The 21,429-nt window shown below is 41.0% G+C and overlaps 1 protein-coding gene across 1 annotated transcript in view; it reads left to right on the top strand.

Moving 5' to 3' along the window:
- The first annotated feature begins 1,654 nt into the window (after positions 1–1,654).
- The window catches only part of LOC145994218 (uncharacterized), a 103,996-nt gene continuing 84,221 nt past the window's right edge, over positions 1,655–21,429 (top strand). Inside the window, exon 1 of the mRNA XM_083130314.1 lies at positions 1,655–1,701. Within this exon, the coding sequence (XP_082986440.1) occupies positions 1,681–1,701 (21 nt within the window). The 5' untranslated portion in view covers positions 1,655–1,680. The remainder of the gene's footprint in view (positions 1,702–21,429) is intronic.

Here is a 21,429-nt window from a genome sequence, read left to right as displayed (position 1 = left end):
GCACTGATGTTTGTAAAGGATTATAAATTCACTAAATTACAGTATGTAGTAGATAAAAATCAAATTGCATAGAAATTACACACACAAAAAATGTTCATAAATGTTACAAACAAATACATCAAAATACACGTCATCTATAACAAGAGACGTCTGTCAAAAGGTACAATGTTCTTCAACTCATCAATAACTTTATTTACATCAATAGACTAAGCTTTTTCCTGTTCCACAAATAGCAAGAGCAGGGCTTCCAATCTATCCTGCTTCTGAGTTGCTCTTAATTTAGTTTTAACTTGGGTAAACTTGGAGAAAGCTCTCTCACACGTGCAGCTTGTGACAGGTATAGAAGAAAGGCGTTGCAGTACAGAGTAGAATGCAGTAAATATCTTCTTTCTCCAATGACATCAAAAAATCGAAAATCTATGGACACCCGTTTAATCAGCGATAATGCACACGTTTGTACCAAGTAATGACATTTTCAACTTCTTACAAACTGCCGCTTATTTTCTCTCTTATTGAAATATCTGTATTTAATTCTCTTTGATAAAACAGCCCATTAGGGTGTGCCTAGGCACACCCCGTAGCTACGCCTATTGTTTCAGGTTCAAACTCTTGTCCTTGTGTTGTCCAACAACACAGGATATTCAAAGGAAATTGTGGGACAATCACAAGGGAATTTTTAGTTTCAACCAGTTGCGTTCACTCTCACGTACCCTCATCCTTAAGACTTACCCTCGACCACACTTGCACATGCCCTCACCCTCACAAATCTTGTGGGGTGAGGTCTCTCGCACCTCTGCGATGTGCCTGGGTATTTCAGGAAAGAAATAAAGTAAAAGCTTCGTCCCAAATCTGTGAATCTGCCATGATGCCTGTGGCTCGTGACAACAGGATGGCTGTTCCATGTCCGACAACTGAACCTGTAGTTTTTCAATTTCAATTTCAATTTTCCATTATTAAAGGGTGAAGTTCAGCCTGCGGCTGTTCTACCACCTAACCCTGATGGATACATATACAACTACAATAATAAACAAAGAAGAAAGATAGAAACATAAAGAAGACACAAAGAGAACAAATACAAAATTGAGGACAATGGCTCGTCTACACACTAAAAAAAATTGAAAACATATACACAAAGGGTACTCAAATCAATTGACACAATTGTGCTTGGTGTGATATAGTTAAGACTAATACAAATTAATATTATGTGTAAAACCATATATATGTTCTTAATATACGAGAAATTACAAAATATCGTCAAGGGTTGGCAACATGTAAGGGGGAAAGTGATTAAGAGATGGCAACGTCACTAGACAACTGTGGTTCAGTGTCCTCCAATCGAGATTTTCTTTGCTACTTGTAGACAGGGTGGATAAAATCATGATATTTAATTTAAAAAATTTTTGATGATTTTTTTTTAAATCAGATTTTTTATTTAAATCGATTTTCTTATTTAAAAAAATAAACTTTAAATTGCTTGTATGAGTTGTTGCATCATACACATAGATATGGTCAAGTCCTGTAATACGACCAGTCTTGTAAAAATGGCCTTCGTACTGCTGTGCCTCGACGACTGAAGAGACATCTGTTCGGGTACTACCGAACTGTTAGTGACAGTAATGGCGACCTTCCTGTGGCAGTGAATGTTGAGCCCGTGCTTTGTTCAGCCACACGCGTGTTTTAATGAAACAACTGTGTCTGAAGGTGAGTAAAGAACACCCACATTGTTTTTTTTTTGTTTGGTGATCTGTGTCGGTAACATGTGCTCATTGTAGTATACCAAGGCACTGTGTGAATGCAACAGGTGCTGCCATCTATGTGCCACAAACGGAACTGTGTATTGTTACATAGTCTTTTATAATTGCCAGGCTTCTGGTCCTGACGTCACCAGACCACATAATGAAGATGTGCGAGAAGAAAGTGGATAAATTAAAGAAAAAGAGTGACAGAAAGCAGAAAGGGATCGAAAAAGTTACCCACTTTCATATTAAACCTAAATTCAAGTTATTTCCGATTATAGTTTACCATGTATTGTGGAAACAAGATTTACATGTTCGTATTAGAGGACTTGACCCTATATATGTTTTTTTATAGAAAGACTTTTTCTAGTAAACAGCCTTGTAAAATATTTGGACAGTTCGATTAAAGCAAAACAAAACGTAAATATACATTTTTCTGTTTCTGACATGAACCTACAATGGTTTTTGATTGGTTGATTGAATTGGTGTTTTAAGTCCACTTTGTGCACAGTAAGGTTAATTGGGATTGGACCTACAGTTTAAAGTGGGATCCGAATCACTGTGGAATGTGCCTCCACTGGGTATCGAACCCGGGGCCCCTTGATTACAACGCGACGACGCTACCACTTTTGTATTATTCTTTATTTTATGCAGTAGTGACTACTTAAATGATCCTAGGATAACATTACACATATATCAGATATAGATTACATAATTAGGTGTACTTACAGAATTAGACACGGACCTGCAAGAAATTTGCATACAGTGTTTAGCGGTTAGCTTGGCCCATCTGGTGATAATTCTCACTGTAGTGATATTGCAGCGAAATTTGCATTGACACTGAAACCACTGCGCCATCGAGGAGGCCCTCAACCTACTATGGAAATGTTTGTTGAGTGTGTTAATGAGACTATAATAATTTCAGTAACTTTTCTTCCAGTAAAAATAGAACATTCTGGATGTACTACATAATTGTAGTTTAATATATTTTTATAGTCTTTGTAGCTGAATTTTGATAATTTCTTTTAATGATAATTTTCAAAATATCAGCTGCCATGTATATTTAGAGTTTAAGACACTATTTACGGTTTAATATGATTAGTATTTTGTATATTTCTCTACATATAGCCTAATGTTTACTATTTTTGCCTATTCAAATTAATGATTGATAAATCAAGAGAAATTTGAGATAGTTTGCAGTTTACATATGACATTTGTTTTTGTATGAGCTTCACCCCATCAGAACATATAGGCCTAGTTTGTTTCCTTTCTTGTCCTTTCTTAGAGCCTAATAAACACTATTAAATGATTATGAGATTAATGTACTTCACCAAAAGTAATTCTGATATCTACAAAAGACCGGGGCAGCGTGACCCCCTAAGCTTTGACTGACAGAACACTGTATGGCGACGAATACATTGAAACTTAACACAGTTGTTTTTACATTGATATATGTTTGAAGTTATTTCATTGTGTATTTAAGAAGTAATTTGGCCAAAAGTAAGGTAATGCAAAAGGATCACTTTGCCCCAGGTTCGGGGCAAATTGATCCCTTTTCAAATTGTTATTATCAAATACGATTTTAAGTATAGAATTAATTCATTTTATTAATAAAAAGTAAAAAGTAAATGTATTAAAAGTAAATAACTCACAAACACGTTGAAGAAAACAGGTCTCATTCAGATAAGAAAATATGAAACAGGTTAGGTATACACGATATTATAAACTGCTTACTTTAGTCCAGACGTTCCAAAAAAAAATATTTTTATCGCCACTTGTTGTTCACAACCTACGATCCGCAACACTCATCGGCTACAACACACTCAAGATAGCTGCTCATCAGTTGACATGTTTTCCGTTTGGAAGCAGCACCGTAAAGTGCATTTTTTCAAGGGATTACTTTACCCAAGGGGACCGCTAACCCCCGGTCTCCCCTATTCTATAAATAATTAATTGAAAGTGATATAAATCAGTGATTTTTTTTAAAGAAAAAGATATTTCAATCTTGATTTAAATCGCGATTTAAATCAGTCTGATTTAAGCCAATCCACCTTGCTTGTAGATATATTCTCACCCCAAAGGTTCGCCATCAGACTTCTTGACACTCACACGCCCTCACCGCTCCTGCATTTTTCGGGGGGCATGGGCGTCGTGATTACCTCCCCCTTGCAAAGTGACATGGTTTATTTAAAGTTAGAATAAGAGATGAAAGCTTATTATTTATATTGTTAATAACAGAAATGAAGTTCAGTTAGTTTCCGAACAGAATAACCGAAGTGAAAACTGTCTCGTGTCGAAAAAATTGAATGCAAAATGCAAGAATGAGGTTATTTTTTCATGTTCTACTATTTAATCCGAAGAAAATATTGTTGCACAGTTTTCAAAATTCCAACATTTTCAACTTTAACTTTTAAGCTTTTTCTTGAACGAGAACCAATTCTAACCTAAACTTACTTGAGTTTTTTAAGTTCGCTTTATGCATTGACTGTGTCACCCGAACCTCTGTCCCTCCACTGGGTAATGATCCTGGGATATTACCACTATGCCATCAGGGAGGCTAACGTGCACTTCACTGTTTTATGTACCAAGGCGATTTACTTGTTGTCGAGATTACTCTATTGTTTTCCAAAAATAGGAGTTCAGGGCTGTAATAGATGATTACATCATCGTCATTTATTTGTAATACATGGCCTGGCTCATGTTTTGTCTTTGGTTGTTTTGTTTATCGCTTTTACTATTCTTTTCATATCCTGTGAGTTGCTACTTTCTATTCCTTCTTCATATTACTTTTTCTTATTGATCTTTATAATAATTTTTAATTTTTATATTAATTATCATATTGCTTTAAAACATATTATTGTACTTTATCGATTCCATTGATTGCCCATTCTGTGTAACAAACAATGTGATAATACAAGACACTGTAAATGGGCATTAATAAATATTGAATATTAGCATAATTCCTCCATCACTACGGTAAACTGAAGGGTCAGATAATTTCCATATTATTTATTCAACTCAACAGGTACATAACCTAATTACAGAGCCCATATGAAGGATACATAGTGAATACAATTACACATATTTCTGTAATATAGAGATAGAAATTTATTTATTTGTGTGTATTTATATATATATATATATATATATATATATATATATATATATATATATATATATATATATATATATATATATATATATATATATATATATATATATATATATATATATATGTGTGTGTGTGTGTCCCTCCTCCGTAGCCGAGCGGGTTAAGGCGTTCACTCGTCTTGAGATCGTTCGCTGCGGGACGGCGTAGGTTCGAATCCGGCTCTGGTCGGAATTTATTCGGCCTGCGTATAGAGCCGGTGGCAACCCACCATCGTGAGGAAATTGGGGAGCTCCGAGTGAGTGAGCGTAATCCGGTCGCGAAGTCCTACAACGGCTGGGGGTCGGTCGGGCTGACCACCCGTCCCCCTACGCTGGCTGCAGATCTGCACGCCCCCTTGGTGGCTCGCGTGGGAGGGAGGCCAGCAGTCGGTAGGTAAGCCTTGGCCCGATATTGGGCTGCTGCGCAATAGGATTAGGATATATATATATATATACACTTTATCATACCATTTCATTAGGAACTTATGTGTTTAAGCTAGGTCACTGTGTTAATAGTGGCTTTACTGAGGTCCCTTAGGTTCATAGAAAAGATGTCAATGGTGTTATTCTTGATAAGCAATTTATTGTAACTGGTGCACATTCTCCACAATGAAGATTTCTTTTTAATTTTCGATCTAGCCTTCTTTATAAGAAAAACTCCATTCTCGAGCCTAGTTTTCGACGACGGGATTCGAAAATTAATCTTGCAGAGTAGATGTTCAGCATCTATTTCGTGATTTAACAATTTCCACAAGAATACTATTTCATCTAACGTTGTTCTGTGACACAGCTTTGTAAACCGACATTCCTATATTAGGTTGTCGTAGTGTTCAAATGTGGGGTAAACTTTCTGAAATTTGTATTTTAAAAATCTAAGAAATCTTGATTGGACCCTTTCAATTGCTTCTCTGTACTTTGATGTGTCTGTATAGCACATGCATATTCGAGTTTTGGTCTTACATATGAATAATACAAAACTTTTAGTGTGTCTATACTCTTGAAATCCCTCCCCATTCTAAGACTAAACCCAAGGTTCTTGAACGCTTCACTAATTATTTGTTCTACGTGTTTATTGATTGATTGAGTTTATTTTACTTCGCGTTTTGTGCCTCTTGGCTAATTTGCGAAGATGGGAATGAGTGATCAAATGATGAAATTGATGAATGGACATTCACAAACAACCAAGCCCTAGCGGGATTCGAACCCGGGACCCTTGGCGTCGCAGCGCGATGTGCTAACCACTCGGCCACAGGGTCCGGCTGAAATTCAACTGTTTTTTTTCTTTCGAGTATATATTACATAATGGCATTAATTGATATTAAATCATTGTAGAAGTGAAGCGAATAAACAAAGAAACAAAAACCTATTTTCTCAAGGGGTCTAGGATTATTCGATCCCCTCTTGAGTAATATTGCACGGTATCTTGGATCAAAATTTAAACTGTAGGTCCAGTTCCGATTAGTCTACCATGAGCATAAAGTGAGCTTAAATCGAACTTCAAAATTTCTTCTCAGGCCTGTTAAACTATGCGATAAAGGACAGAACATTTGAATCTTCAAAAATATTAGACATAATAATACTATATCAAAAAACCTGGCAGTTGGGAGAGGCGATCGCCCTCCCCGTGGCTCCACGCCTGCGGCCGGTGTACGTACCATTGCAAATACGTATTTGCAGAGATTCTACAAGAGCAAGAAGATTGTGTTAGTACACGACTGGCTACGGAAGATTATTTATCATTTGCTTTTGATTTCTTTTTGTCGACATTTTTACTTTCGCCATTTTTTTTCCTTTTGTCAATTTCACTTTTGCCATTTTTTCCGCTTGCTATTTTTACTTGGACATTTTTACCAGAGACTAAGTCCCACGTTCGATACCCGGTGGAGGCACATGGTACAGTGGTTCGGATCCCACTTTAAACTGTAGGTCCAGTCCCGATTAGCCTTACTGTGCATAAAGTGGAGTTAAAACACCAAATCAATCAATCAATTTACCAGAGACCGGTCTGCCCTCATGAGAGTCGCCCTCCGTATGGTGAAAACCTCTGGTCGTGAGCGAATTGTGACTTTAAGAATAAAACCTGTTTCACACAAGTTTCAGGAATTCCAAGGGATTTAAAATTCTGGCTCGATTGTGCCACGAAGAAGTTCTCTCAATATTGTCTCCCTGTTGTATTTTTAAAGCTTTGAATAAATATTTGAAAATGATTTCCCGATTTTGTTTTCTGAACTCGCATTAACCCAACATGCCAAAACTTTCAGGGTGGGGGGTTTAACCCCACTCCCCCTTTATATACAGCCATAAATAGTAATCTTAAGGCATTAATTTTACCTTTATTGAAGAAAATAGCTAATTTTCTCTGAAAATTAGCATTAACGTCAGACGAATGTGACGAAAGTTCTGCTTCCCCCCTTTTCGCCGTTGCAATCGAGGTTGCCTCATAACGTCACGTAAGTTACCTTCCTGTTTATTGTTACGTTCTTGAAATGTTGCTATTTAAATCGCCCATATTTGCTAATCAGGTAGAGCGGAAAACGATTCGTGTTTGAGCGAGGTACCCAGAGGAAGGAAATTCATGCCGATGCAGAAATTCTCGATCACGTGATACGTGGATTTCAACATAGCCGTGTGTGTGTCCATGAATATGTATATACATAATATGTGTACATAGCAGTAGGGATGTGCCGAAGCCGATTACAGATGTATGAAAATCGGCAGAAATTGACATATCGGCATCGGTATCGGAATCGGCAAAAATCCGATATTTAAACCGGTACAGATTATACTAGAGTTTTACCTTCTAACAAGTTTTATATTCTAGTTTTGTAAGATTTATTGAAAGTTTGGTTATGATTCGTCATTATTGTAGAGTTTTTGTAATAAAATTATTGCAAACTCTCATTCAGAAGATCAACCTAACTATAAATCGGAAATAAAACAGTACATTGCTGAACCAGGATCTGTTGTTGTATTGGAAATTCAAAAGTGAGTATTCAAACCTGAAGCAAGTGCTGAGAAAATACTTGAGCATACCTGCTGCATCAGTATTCAGTGATTGAGTGTTCAGTATTGCTGAACAGATTTGCGATAAGAGAAGAAGTAGGTTACTTCCTGAAGTGCTTCCAAATCTCGTATTTCTGAAGTTGAATCTGGCAGAACAGGAATTCATTTTGCATTTCAAACAACTGCTTGTGGACTAATGTTAAATCTCTAGGTTCACATAACCAACCTTTTGTAGATGCAAATGTACAGTCTTGGACAGTTCTGCGTTGTAACGACCCTATTGAAGAAACACTCAAGCAAGCCATCCATGTCTGACCACCAAGCGCCTTGTGACTAGACAACCCAAACAACATTGTAATTCTGCGGCTTGTATACCAGTCACGGGTATACATTTCTGTAAATTGAGTAGTGATGCTAAAGAGAAATACGAGATGAAGATTGTCGGAAGTAATGTCTCGTGTTCTCGACATGGAATAATACTCGGTCCACGTTATGTTCCATTAATTAATGTTGTTTGGGAACGAACCTGACTGACTGGGTTTATATTTTCACTCCTTGCATTACAGTAAATTCTATATTTTACAATTATATTCATGCTTTGAACGAAGATAATACCTAGAGTAACATCAAACACACGTGCACACCACTCTTCTCACACACATGCACGTGAAAACAAACACACAAAGCTAAGTTTTAACTTCCAAGTGAATGTCCAAATAACAGTAAACGGAGAAGCACGATGTGCGAAACATGGGATATTTCACAGAAAGAATGTGTCTATTGGAGACATGCGTTGTTTCTATTAATAGACAATGAAACAATTATCAGAGAAATTAGATGCATTTGCTTTTTCAGGTGTTGAGGAAGGAAACAGACTGACTGGAAAAAAGAAAACGTAGTGTTATTGATAGTGTGTTGGTTAGCGTGCAGAGCTTTCATCAACGAGGCCTGGGTTCGATCCCCACCATGGGCAAAACATTTTATTATTTTCTATCAGAGAACAAGTATATTATATTGTTTTCTAGGCATTTTGACTAAAGGATACAAATCAAATTTAATATTTTAATCTGTCTTTATTATTCTTCTGATAGGTTCTCTATCACAAGGGATATAGAGATTCTCTATCTTGGTGAAGGATATCTTCTCAATGGTTCCGTAGCTACGATTCTCCAGTCCCTTGCATCCACTTGTCTTATTTATCTACATTCTTCATATCTACTCACGAAACACCATGAATGTAACGAAAACACACAGATATAGTTAGAACAAGAAACACACCTCGCATCGAAGGTTCCAAGCTCGAGTTCTGGAATTTTTGCGAGGGTGATTACTCCTGTGTGTCTATTTATCATCTTCGTCTAAAAAAAAACATTCCTCACTATTCCCGTGATTAACCTAGGGAGAGACCAAAACTACTCAAATAAAAAAAAATACACTGACTGGAAGCTAGACAGTGCAGTGTTATTGTTAGTGTTGGTTAGCGTACCGGGCTCTCACCAGAGGGATCTATGTTCGATCCCAACCAAGGACAATTTTTTTCCATCAACGAAGAAATGTGTAATATTGATTTCCAGGCATTTTGACGAAAAGACACACATGAAATTTGATCTATTAATGTATCAATTTGTTCTAATAAATCCTCTGTCACAAGAGATCATAGAGATTCTCTAGCGAAGACAAATATATGTAATATTTTCTCGAAAAATTCTACAGCTACGATTTTTTACTGCCCTTCACCTGTTGGCTTTATTTACATCGTTTGTTCAAACTAACTCACGATATATCTTACAAAAATACACACAACAATGGGAACATTATCCCTCTGATAGTGAGAACCATAGAACCCCGAAAATTACCAATATAAACAAAATACTCCAGAATAGAAAATATTTCAAAGTAGCACGTTTTACAGTAATATCCGAATTATTATCAAAATAGTTTTATTCAGTCCACTACTTGACTACACACGTCACCAGTAGGGGCAAATAGAGAGTTCTGAATCATCATTTGGGGCTCGGTGGGGCAGAGCACAGTTTGGTTGCACATATTCACTTTCCCGGCACACAAGTACGACAGTGTCTTTGAAAATGTTGTAGTACAAGTGGCCCGGTACTGAATTTTCATTTGGGGCTCGTGGGGCTCGTCGTAGCCTTTTATGATGTATATTTTGAGGGGCACAGAGTTGGCGACACTGTGGGTTTTTACTGTAGCCTTTTATGAGGGGGGTTTATTGCTTTTTTGTTTACATCTGGTAACACTGCCGTAGTTTGACAGTGTTGTTAACCTACTGGGTTTTTTCACTGAGGCTCGAATCATCATGTGGGGCTCATCGTAGCCTTTTATGATGTATATTTTGAGGGGCACAGAGTTGGCGATACTGTGGGGGGCACTGTAGTTTTTTATGAGGGGGGGGTTTATTGCCCTCTGTTTACATCTGGCAACACTACCGTAGATTTTTTGACAGTGTTGTTAACCTACTGGGTTTTTCACTGTAAATTTTTATCAAAGGACCTGAGGGGTCCATGTATTTTTTATGTCTGGCAACACTGTTGGGGGCCTAGTGTTGGCGACACTGTGGGTTTTTACTGTAGCCTTTTATGAGGGGGGTCTATTGCCCTCTGTTTACATCTGGCAACACTACCACTATTCATACTTTTTCTCACATATAGGTGTACGTGATGAATCACCAAACAGATTTTTCCTAAGTCATGAATTGGAGGGTTCTATGACAACCTATATTAATTCTCGTAAGAGAACAGAAAACACACACACACAAAAAAAAAACAATACTGTGGTCACTACAACAAATAGTCTTCTTCAACCCCAATCCAACAACCCAAAAATCATCCTAACTAGAACCATGTAACTATCTGCCATCTGTTAGAGGTTTTGTGAACTATGTGGTGTTTTGTTTGTGTGTAAAAAAAAATGCAATGCTTTTTGCACTTGGTTATCATCACCTAACATGTTATTAATTGTTTTTTTAAAATTAATTACAACTGAAAACTAATAATTAATATTATCTAAAGTTACTAATTAATATTATACAAATAATTGATATATTTTTTTTTGTTCTTGTTGCTAGTGTTGGGTAATTACAGTTGTTGCAAAATATTAGCTCTCGCGTATGGCAGTTTCTGAGTTTTGTTGGGTATATATAGACGAATCGAAATTTTACTTGTTATGTTAAATTGTATGTTAGGGTACATGGTAGGAGAAATCATCGTATATTAGAGCGCTCTTTTAATGATTTGCCTATAACTGCATACAGGCAGCCGTAAATTTAGCATAAAATATCCTGATCCTGTTTCTTCTAGCATGTGCGACGTTTGTTGTGGTGGGCTTCTTGGGGGAAATGTGATTCTCCCATGATGTCATCTGACTTACTAGTATATGCGATACGAAGAACAGGTGTGTATGTGGCTTACTAGGATTAGGCTCATGGTAATGAGGTCCTAGTAGCTGAAACGTTGTCGGGGTATTTTGCAAAAATTTTCCTTAAACAGTTAACAAATATAATATATATTTTTTTTAAATTCAGACATTAGATGGATTTTACAAATATATTTTTAAAAAAATAGGTTAGGTAATTGTGGCTTCTACAGCTCGCCAAGCAGGGTGCTCTTGCATAAGCTCTTATCAGTCTGTAAGTCAGCAACAAGCAACCTGCGCTAGAGGTAGATGCTCTTGACATCATGAAAAATGAAAGCTTTTTCACTGTAAATTTTCATAAAAGGACCTGAGGGGCCTATGTATTTTTTTATGTCTGGCAATACTGTTGGGGGCCTAGTGTTGGCGACACTGTTGGGGTACTGTAGCTTTTTATGAGGGGGGGGTTTATTGCCCCCTTTTTATATTTGGCAATTTTATTGGATGTTCCTTTTTTGAGTCTCGAAATTATTATTTGAGGCTTGAAATCATTATTTGATGCTCGTCGGTGTTGCCAACCCACTCTACAAAAATTCTACTATATGATCTTTCACTGGCTAACCTAACCTAACCTAACCTAACCTAACCTAACCTACTCTAACCTAACCTAACCTAACCTAACCTACTCAAACCTAACCTAACCTAACCTAACCTAACCTACTCTAACCTACTCTAACCTAACCTAATCTAACCTAACCTAACCTAACCTAACTTAACCTACTCTAACATAACCTAACCTAACCTACTCTAACCTAACCTAACCTAACCTAACCTAACCTAACCTAACCTACTCTAACCTAACCTAACCTAACCTACTCAAACCTAACCTAACCTAACCTAACCTACTCTAACCTAACCTAACCTAACCTACTCTAACCTAACCTAACCTAACCTAACCTAACCTAACCTACTCAAACCTAACCTAACCTAACCTAACCCACCCTAACCTAACCTAGCCTAAAGCAAGGAGCTGGCAACCTTGCTTGAGGCTTGCCTTACAGTGCATAAAGCAAGGTTGCTAACCTACTGGTATTTTTGCCATAACTTTTTACAAAAAAAGAGAGAGGAGAGAGAGAGATGGAAGAGTTAAACAACCGACAGCCCACCTACAGCTTTTTTTCTGTGTTATTTCCGCATGTATGCAACATTTGCTTTCAATAGACAGAAGGAATGTTAGTATAGCAGGCTCCGAGTTTACAATTTATTAAATTAAACAATAATTTATGTAAGAATATACTTGTACTTACCGAACACAAAATAATAAAAAGCACATGTGAATGTTTGCGTGTACAAAATGCTAATTAGCGAGAGTTAATTAAGCAAGGCAAGTAAAAGAAGCAAAATAGAACAACATATGGCGGCGTGAAAATATGTAAAAAATTCGATTCAGAGGTGGATCGAATTAAAGTTGGGGGATATTTTGCATTTTTTCCCTATAATGTACAAAACATTTACCGTACATAATCTTTTCCATTTACAACAGTATAAAATAAGAGGAATGTGTGACAATATCCATATTAATTAGGAAAGTATGTTGTATGCTAGGTTAGCTAATTGTGTCTTCTACAGCTTCACTGTATAGAGGGAAGATGGAAAAAGAGAGCTCTACGGAAACTGACGCTCTTAACAATATTGTACGCCCGTGAAAATTATATATAAATAAGGCATAAGCGTATTATCTGTTTTCATGTCAGATTTTACCAACCTGTGAGCTGTAGTGTTTAGGTGACAAGCGACCCGCTCAAATATAATACTGTTGACAATATTGAACGCCCCGTGAAAATTACATATAAATAAAACTTAAGCGTATTATCTGCTTTCATGTCAGATTTTCCCAACCTGTGAGCTGTAGTGTTTAGGTGACAAGCGACCTGCTCAAATATAATACTGTTGACAATATTGAACGCCCCGTGAAAATTATATATAAATAAGGCATAAGCGTATTATCTGCTTTCATGTCAGATTTTCCCAACCTGTGAGCTGTAGTGTTTAGGTGACAAGCGACCTGCTCAAATATAATACTGTTGACAATATTGAACGCCCCGTGAAAATTATATATAAATAAGGCATAAGCGTATTATCTGCTTTCATGTCAGATTTTCCCAACCTGTGAGCTGTAGTGTTTAGGTGACAAGCGACCTGCTCAAATATGATACTGTTGACAATATTGTACGTATATTGTATTGTATAGGAGACTAGAAGCATATAATTTGGCGAAAAAAAAACCAAGTAAGGTCATAGAAAATAGTTAAAAAAAATAAACAATTATATTTTGCATTGCACAGCATTAGGTATTAAATAACATACCCCCAAAAAATCTCTGCATTATGCGTTCTGAAAAAAATTGCCCTACGTGCCAAATTACTATGTCAAGTAAACATTTTCAAAGACACTGTCGTACTTGTGTGCCGGGAAAGCGAATATGTGCGACCAAACTGTGCTCTAAGTGTGGAAACAATTTTTCTATTGATAACTTCAAGCGACACCAGCTTACTTGCAAGAGCACTGGAACATCTCTACCGCAACCTTCCAAGCGAAAGGTAGAAGTAACCTCCCTCGATACATCGCCACCTGCCAAACGCGTCAAGCTGGCGAAGAAAGCAGACCGAATTGCGTTTGAGCATTTATTAGAAGACTTTAACATAACATCAGACAGCTTCTGCGATGTGCGTAGTTTTCTGGAGAGCGAGCGAGCTAAGATAATATCCATCCTCAACGATGCATTGGCTACATACTCCACTAAATTCTATGCTGTGCTATGCTGCAAGTATAAGAAACCGTCTGATGAAATATATAAATTCTTCCATGCCACAAAAGCAAAAACACTGCATCAGGCAGATGTCACTGACCTCGACAGCATCTACGACAAGTTTGTCGAGGAGTTTGTGGCAAAGCATGAGGAGCATCGGGCTAAAGGCTCGGGCGGTTCGCTGTGTGGCGACCCCCACGAACTTTGTCTGAAACTTAGCAAGTCCCTGCCACTGGCAGGGTCTAGCTATATTGCCCTGCCGCCCGAGGTTGAAGCAAGGAAAGCTGTTCTCAATATTCAGAACAAAGACACCAAATGCTTCCTCTGGTCGGTGCTGGCAGCATTACACCCTATACCTAGGGAAAACAGTCCATGCCGTGTTAACCACTACAAGCAGTATGAGTCGGAACTGGAGAATGCAATGGCCGGGATTGCCTACCCTGTAGAAGTCTTGCATATTCGCAAGTTTGAGGTTCGTGCTCGTGACTTGTTGGGCCTACAATTAGCCATCAATGTTTACGGTCTCACCGAGAACAAAAATGAGGTCCACCCCATCCGGGTGAGCAACGTGGGCAACAACAACGAGGTACGAGAAATCAACCTCCTGCTCATCAAGGACGAAACCCATCACCATTACACCCTTATTCGCTCTCTTTCCAGACTTGTTTCAAATCAGAAAAATAGACATAATGGTCACATCGTGGTGTGTCGCAGGTGCCTGTCCACTTTCGACAACCAAAACCATTATAAATTCAAACACTCTCGAGGTCCCAACATTGCTGCTGAGAAGCTAGCTCGCCACATGTTCTACTGTGGTACCAACGAGCCTGCACGAACTATCCTGCCCGAACCTGGTACAGTAGAGTGCTTTCGCATGCACAGTGCTATGGTGAAGCATCCTGCCTATATTGTAGCAGACTTCGAGGCCTTTCTTCAACCTCTGTCTAACTGCGAGCCCAACCCCGAAACATCCTCTACCATTCCTTTCCAAATCCACGAGGCCTCGAGTTACTCCTATGTTGTGGTGTGGCGAGACCAACATATTGCCTCCGAGCCCTATGTGTATCGCGGTCCCGACCCGGTCAAACACTTCCTGGAGAGAATGCAACAGGAAGCCATCAAGATAGGGAAGGTGCTGTTGGCCCCCAAGCCCATGCTGCCTCTGTCTCCGGAAGACAAGCATCAGCACGAAATGGCTCTAAATTGTCCTGTTTGCAACTCGGTCTTCACTGACGATAACAAAAAGGTCCACCACCATGACCATTATGGGAGCGGAAGCTACATTGGCCCGTGGTGCAACAGATGTAACTTGAGAGCCAGGGACCCGCGCTTCATACCGGTCTTTTTTCACAATGGCTCGGGATATGATTTCCATCACTTGGTTACACATCTAGGGTACGACAATGCGAGAATCAATGTCCTGGCACAGAACGAGGAGCGTTATATTAGCATCAGCAAGTGGGTGCCGATCCCCAACTCAAGCAACAGCATCGAGCTTCGGTTCCTCGACTCTCTGAGGTTCCTCCAGGCAAGCCTCGATGCTCTTGCTGGGAAGCTCAGAGACGACCAACTAGCCATTACTACATCAAGTTTCCCGAACTTAGATGTCGCACTCATCAGGTGTAAAGGGGTCTACCCCTACGAATACGTCACAGACCCTTCCAAGTTCGAAGAAGAGTTGCTGCCTCCCCAGGATAAGTTCTACAGCCAGCTGAGAGGTTCAGGTATTACCGACGAGGAGTACAAGCATGCTCAGTCTATGTGGGTCGAGTTGGGTTGCCGAACTTTCGGTGATTACCACGATGCATACCTGAAGCTTGATGTGACGCTTCTTGCCGATGTGTTCCAGGCGTTTCGGGCGACTGCGATAAACATTTACAACCTGGACCCTGTATATTTTTACAGCCTTCCTGGACTGGCATGGTCGGCCATGCTCCTGCTGACTAAAGTTAAACTTTCACTTATCTCCGATAATGATATCATGCTTTTCATCGAGAGAGCTATCCGGGGCGGCATGGTCCAAGTGTCGCAACGCTTCGCACACGCCAACAATCACCACATGGCCACTGGTTACGACCCCTCCCAACCATCAAGCTACATCATGTACACTGACGTGAATAATCTTTACGGGCACTCCATGATGCAGCCACTCCCAACAGGACAGTTTAAGTGGGTTGATCCTTTATACCACGACATCGAAAAAGAGTGCGACGAGTTTGGGTTTTTTGCCGAGGTGGACCTTGACTTCCCCGAGAAGCTGCAGGATACATTCTGTGACCTCTCGCCTGCTCCGGAATTGAAGTGCCCACCTGGCTCGGATCAACCGAAGCTCGTCATGGACTTGGAGCCCAAAAAGCGTTATGTGCTACACTACCGGAACCTCCAGTGGTTAATGCAGCAAGGGGTCTCGGTCAAAGCAGTTTACCACGTGCTCTTGTTCAGGCAGTCTCCATGGTTGAAGCCGTACATCGAACTGAACACCAACCATCGCACTGCTGCCACTTCGGAACTTGATCGCGATTTTTTCAAATTAATGAACAATGCGGTATTTGGGAAGACCATGGAGAATGTGCGAAATCGCGTTGATGTGAGGTTGGTGACGAAGAAAACACAGTGTCGTCGACTTGTTGCAAGCCCGCTGTTCAGGTCTCGAACAATTTACAACGAACAGATGTCTCTGATTCACATGAACCGGGGCAAGGTGCTACTCAACAAGCCCATCTATGTGGGAGCTGCAGTTTTGGATCTGAGCAAGTTGTGCATGTTCGAGACATATTACGGCATACTACGTGCACACTACAACCACAATATCTCGCTCCTCTACACAGACACAGACAGCTTGGTGTACCATGTTCGCACGGCCGATGCGTATGGTGATATAGCCAAAGTTCCAGCTCTTGTCAAGCTCTTCGACACATCGGGCTATCCCCAGCTAAACCGGTATGGAATTCTGCCCCGGAACAAAAAAATACCCGGCAAACTCAAGGACGAGAAAGACGGGGATGTGATTGTGGAGTTTGCTGGACTTCGTGCCAAAGCCTATGCGATCCGGGCTGAGGGTTCTGTAACAAAAAAGGCAAAGGGTGTAAGCAGGCAAGTGGTTCGGGAGCACCTCAAGTTTGAGGATTACCTCGAGTGCCTCAGAACAAAATCGCCCATTCTACAAAAAGAGCATCGTATCCAAAGCGTCGATCATGTGCTTACAACTAATATTGTCAGGAAAGTTGCTCTGGATGCACACGACGACAAGAGGTGTATTCTTGAATGTGGGGTCCATACACTTCCGTGGGGCCACTATCGCCTCCAAACTAGTAAGACCTGCCCAGAGTGTAACAAAAAGTAATAGGCAATGCGAAAAAAAACAATTTTAATTTACTTCCACTTCCTCGATTACATGCATGCATGGCACAGCAAAATTAAACTTCTGGAAACTGCTAATTGCAATTTGTACTTATATATATAAAATTCCACATTTCTTATTGTGTGCTATTTTTTTCTTATTTATTTAAAACTGTTCAGTCACTCTTTCATTCTTGACGTCATACACAAATGTTTTCTCTGCAATAAGAATGACACTGCACAGAGTATCTGCAGGCAAGGCATCGTGGAACTCGCATACAATCTTGATGTTGGTACGATCGTTGACCACCACTTGCTTCCTCTTAGATGTGTTGATGACGGTCATGGGTCTCCGTGCTTTGAATTCGCTGGGCGCGTAGTACACGTCCACGCTTCCCTCGGTCACGCGTTTGTAAGCCGTGTAAGCTTCGTAAAGTTTGAGGTAATCGTCTTTGGTCATGTCGAGGTTGTAATTCTCGCGCGGGAACACTTCGTTCCTACCGTTCTTCAGATAAACGTTCTTGATCTTGCAGTCGTCGAACTTGCTGGAATCGTTTTCCTGATTCTTGTCCCTCCCGGTCTGAAAAAGCACTACGACGAAATCTGGCATGTCGAACTGTATGTTGTTGAACTGCGTCGTCACGTCGAATTCCATGTGACTTCCCGACGCCATCTTCTGCACGCACTGGTAACCGTGAAAGTGAATCGGCACCTGCGGACTTTTCAAGATCTCCGCTTTGTACTTGAGGGCGTAGTTCGTTTCGTATTCCACCACCGGCATTCTCAATTCCATGCTCCGGATGACGCATTTCGCCGCTTCGGGTAAAGTGTTGGCTATCGGCGTGGTGCCGTCCGGACCCAAAGTAGCGTATCGCATCAGTGCGTCGTTGTCGTTGGCCGCTCTTCGAAACGTGATCCTCAGTCCTCCCTTCCACATGATCTCCTTGTAGTCCGAGAAGAAACCAGGCAGCAGACGCATGGGAAAGAGCACCGTGTGACTTTTCGTCGATATTTTGGTCCCGGCTTCGAATCCCCCGGCCTGGTAGTATGCTGCGTCCGTTTTGGATAATTTCAACGTTCCCACTGCCGTCGACGTGATGCCTGGATAATCTATTCTGTCGATGACGGTGTTGTGTTTCCTCACCTCCACCTGCGAGAACAGGTGAGGCACGAAGTTGTCCACGAGTATCAAGTTTGCTGCTGCGGGAAACGCGTCTCCGCTTTCCTTGTTCACCACGTCGAATTGAAGGTAGAGGTCCGCTCTGTGAGGATGAACGAACCCGTCGCCTACGTCCACGTCGTATTCGATCTCCCTGTTCGCTTCGTTCAGATTGGCGAACGTGCGACGGTTGGGAGGGAAAGATTGCAATTCGTAACTTTCGATTTGCTCCATTTTACATGTATGGTTATTTATTATACATTGATCTCCACGATGGCCGTCGTAGTGGCACCTGCGAAATCTACCACCTCTCCTTTCTCGTTCGTCACCACCAACTCTATGTCGTCTATGCGGTTGCGACATACTGGAAAATAGATCGGCGAAGAGGGCGTGTAGATGATCGGTTCCATGAACTCGGAACTTGGATTGAAAGTGGCTATGATTCCCGTCTGCTTGTGACTTCCTAACAATCCGTCCGAAGATTTCGTGATCATACCTTCCGCCACGTTACAGTGTACGTTCAGAGTCTCTATGGCCAAGAATTTAGGAATGTTGGTTGCTACGTGCTTGATGCCAGCTTCGAGTTTTGGGTGGTTGTTCTCGAAACCTAAAAGTTCTCCCATGGTGCCCAGGTCCACGGTCTCCGTCGCGGATAGGATTTCCACTCTGTGCGTGACCGAATTTTGAGAAAGGTATGTGCCTTTGGGTAATTGAGCTTGCAAAGTGGAAAGATTGTATTGTCCTGGCGTGACGACGATGTGTTCGCTTCCGACGCTAATTTTGTTGTTGTGCTGCGTGACGTTAGGTATGAGGTACATGCTGTAGAATGCACGCAGAGCCACGGATTTAGGATAGACGATGTCGTCGTGCAGCGTGAGTTTCAAGATCGATGATTCGCTCGTGAGATGGAACACGCCCATCCTAGTGATGCTGTTTGAGGTTCCACAATGCTTTCTGGAAATCCTCGATCGTAGGGTTATTTATTTTAGAGAGAAACGCGAGCACGGAGAGGCAGAGATGACCGCAGTTCACGTCTCCGAAATTTTGAATGCGTTCGTCGTTGTAGTATATAGAGGTTTTGTTCGTTTTCAGATAATGAATTAAATTTGTAGGTGGAACACCTCCGAAAGAATCGAAAACGAATGCTTTATCATCATTTTTGTGGTAACATATCCAATGCGTGCCTGGATTTTCTTGACCGTCCAAGTTGACTACTCCGCATTCTCTTCTTTTAACGCTTGAAGGTAACGAGTCGGACATGAAAACTCCTCTGAAGTGTTTGATTTGTAACGGTTCGATCAGAGATTCAATGTCTCGGTTGGTGAGTGCTTCTGTTTCTTTTTTTTAAACTTTCTCATCACGCCCTTTCCTCCTTTCTTCTCCATGGCCAGGTTGTGACGTTTCTGTTCTTCCAACTCGGCCTTGTTCTTCTTCGAGTCGATGACGGTTTTCGCGATGGCGGCACTTCCGCCGGCCAAACTTCCAACGGCCCCCAATGCTGCTAGGATGGCCGGGATGCTGAATATGAAACCTCCGATCTTTTGCTGTTTCCGCGAACGCTGCAATCTTTTCAATTGAGGTGTGCTGAGCAGCAATTTCATTCCGTGTCCTTTCGACAAGCAAGAACGTTTCTTCTCGCGTTGTTTCTTGGTGAGTAACCCATCGAGGGCACCTAGATTTTTAAGATTGGAGTATGGTATCTGGTACACGACACCCTTGGGCTTCATGTTGATGCTCTATGTGTTATTTTCACGGTATGTTATTTATATATATATTCTGAGATTTTTTCTTGTGTAGTTTTTTTACGGTATGTTATTTATATACCCCACCCCAATTTTTGTTTCGTGTTCATGGCGATGGTGGTACCCAGTGCGGCGACCCGTTCACCCAGCGATGCGTCTCTGCTCACGAACCTTTCGAAAGCTGCATGTTCCAATTTTTTGTCTGCTTCGTGACGTGCGTCCAGATCCGTCTGCGTGGTGTTGTAGGCGATGTCGTGATCTTTGCATGCGGCGTCCAACGGATTCACACCCTTGTCTCCTCTCTCCAATCTTTTCTCGAGTTTGGTACCCGGTCCGCAGTACTGGTAGCCAGGTAGATGCATCTCGAAAGGTAACTTGTTGATGATGTCGTTCACGAGTCCTTTTCCTTCGGCCACGTTCCAAATTTTCGGAGGCAGCGTGTTGATGATTTTGATCAGGTAACCTATGCCCTTGTCGTCGTTCACGATGAAGTTGGAAAGTTTCGTGCTGATCATGTCCACGATGCCAACCTTCTCGTTGTAGAAATTACGGTTGCCTGCATTCTCTTCGCCGGCTATCACCAACAATCGGTCCACGAGTTTCCTAACGTCGTCCACCCAAACGAATTCTTTGGGTAACGTGTTGTAGCGTTTGACGCCGCTGCCTGTTTTGACCTGGTTCCAAATCGGTTTGATGAGATTCCTGTACTTCTCGCCGCTGCTCGATTTCACCCTATTCTGCGAGGCGTCGTTGTTCTGGTACAAGGCATCCGTCATGATCAGAATTTCCTTGTAACTTTGGTAATCTTCGTCGGTGTAATCTTTCGGCTGCTTTTTGGCGACGAGTTCCCACAGTCCCACCGTACCCGGATACCTGTTCCAACTATCCTTGTCGCCTAAATTGACTTTAATATCGTTGCCTTCGAAGGTCACCTTCGATTTCCCAATCTTCCACACCACACCGCCGCCTTCGCTGGTTTCCATGCTAGGATACAATCCGAACACTTCATCCTTGTCGAATTTCCCCGTGCTCAGGTAGTCTCGTGCCAAAGGTCCCAACTCGATTTTATCCGAAGACGTGCTGCCTATGGCACGACGTCGTGCCGGTGCATCCTTCAGTTCG

This window comes from Lepisma saccharinum, chromosome 10, assembly GCF_977018435.1.
Source record: "Lepisma saccharinum chromosome 10, izLepSacc3.1, whole genome shotgun sequence".
Classification (NCBI taxonomy): domain Eukaryota; kingdom Metazoa; phylum Arthropoda; class Insecta; order Zygentoma; family Lepismatidae; genus Lepisma; species Lepisma saccharinum.
Note: the sequence above shows the minus strand (reverse complement) of the source record. Positions and strands in the feature narration are given on the sequence as shown.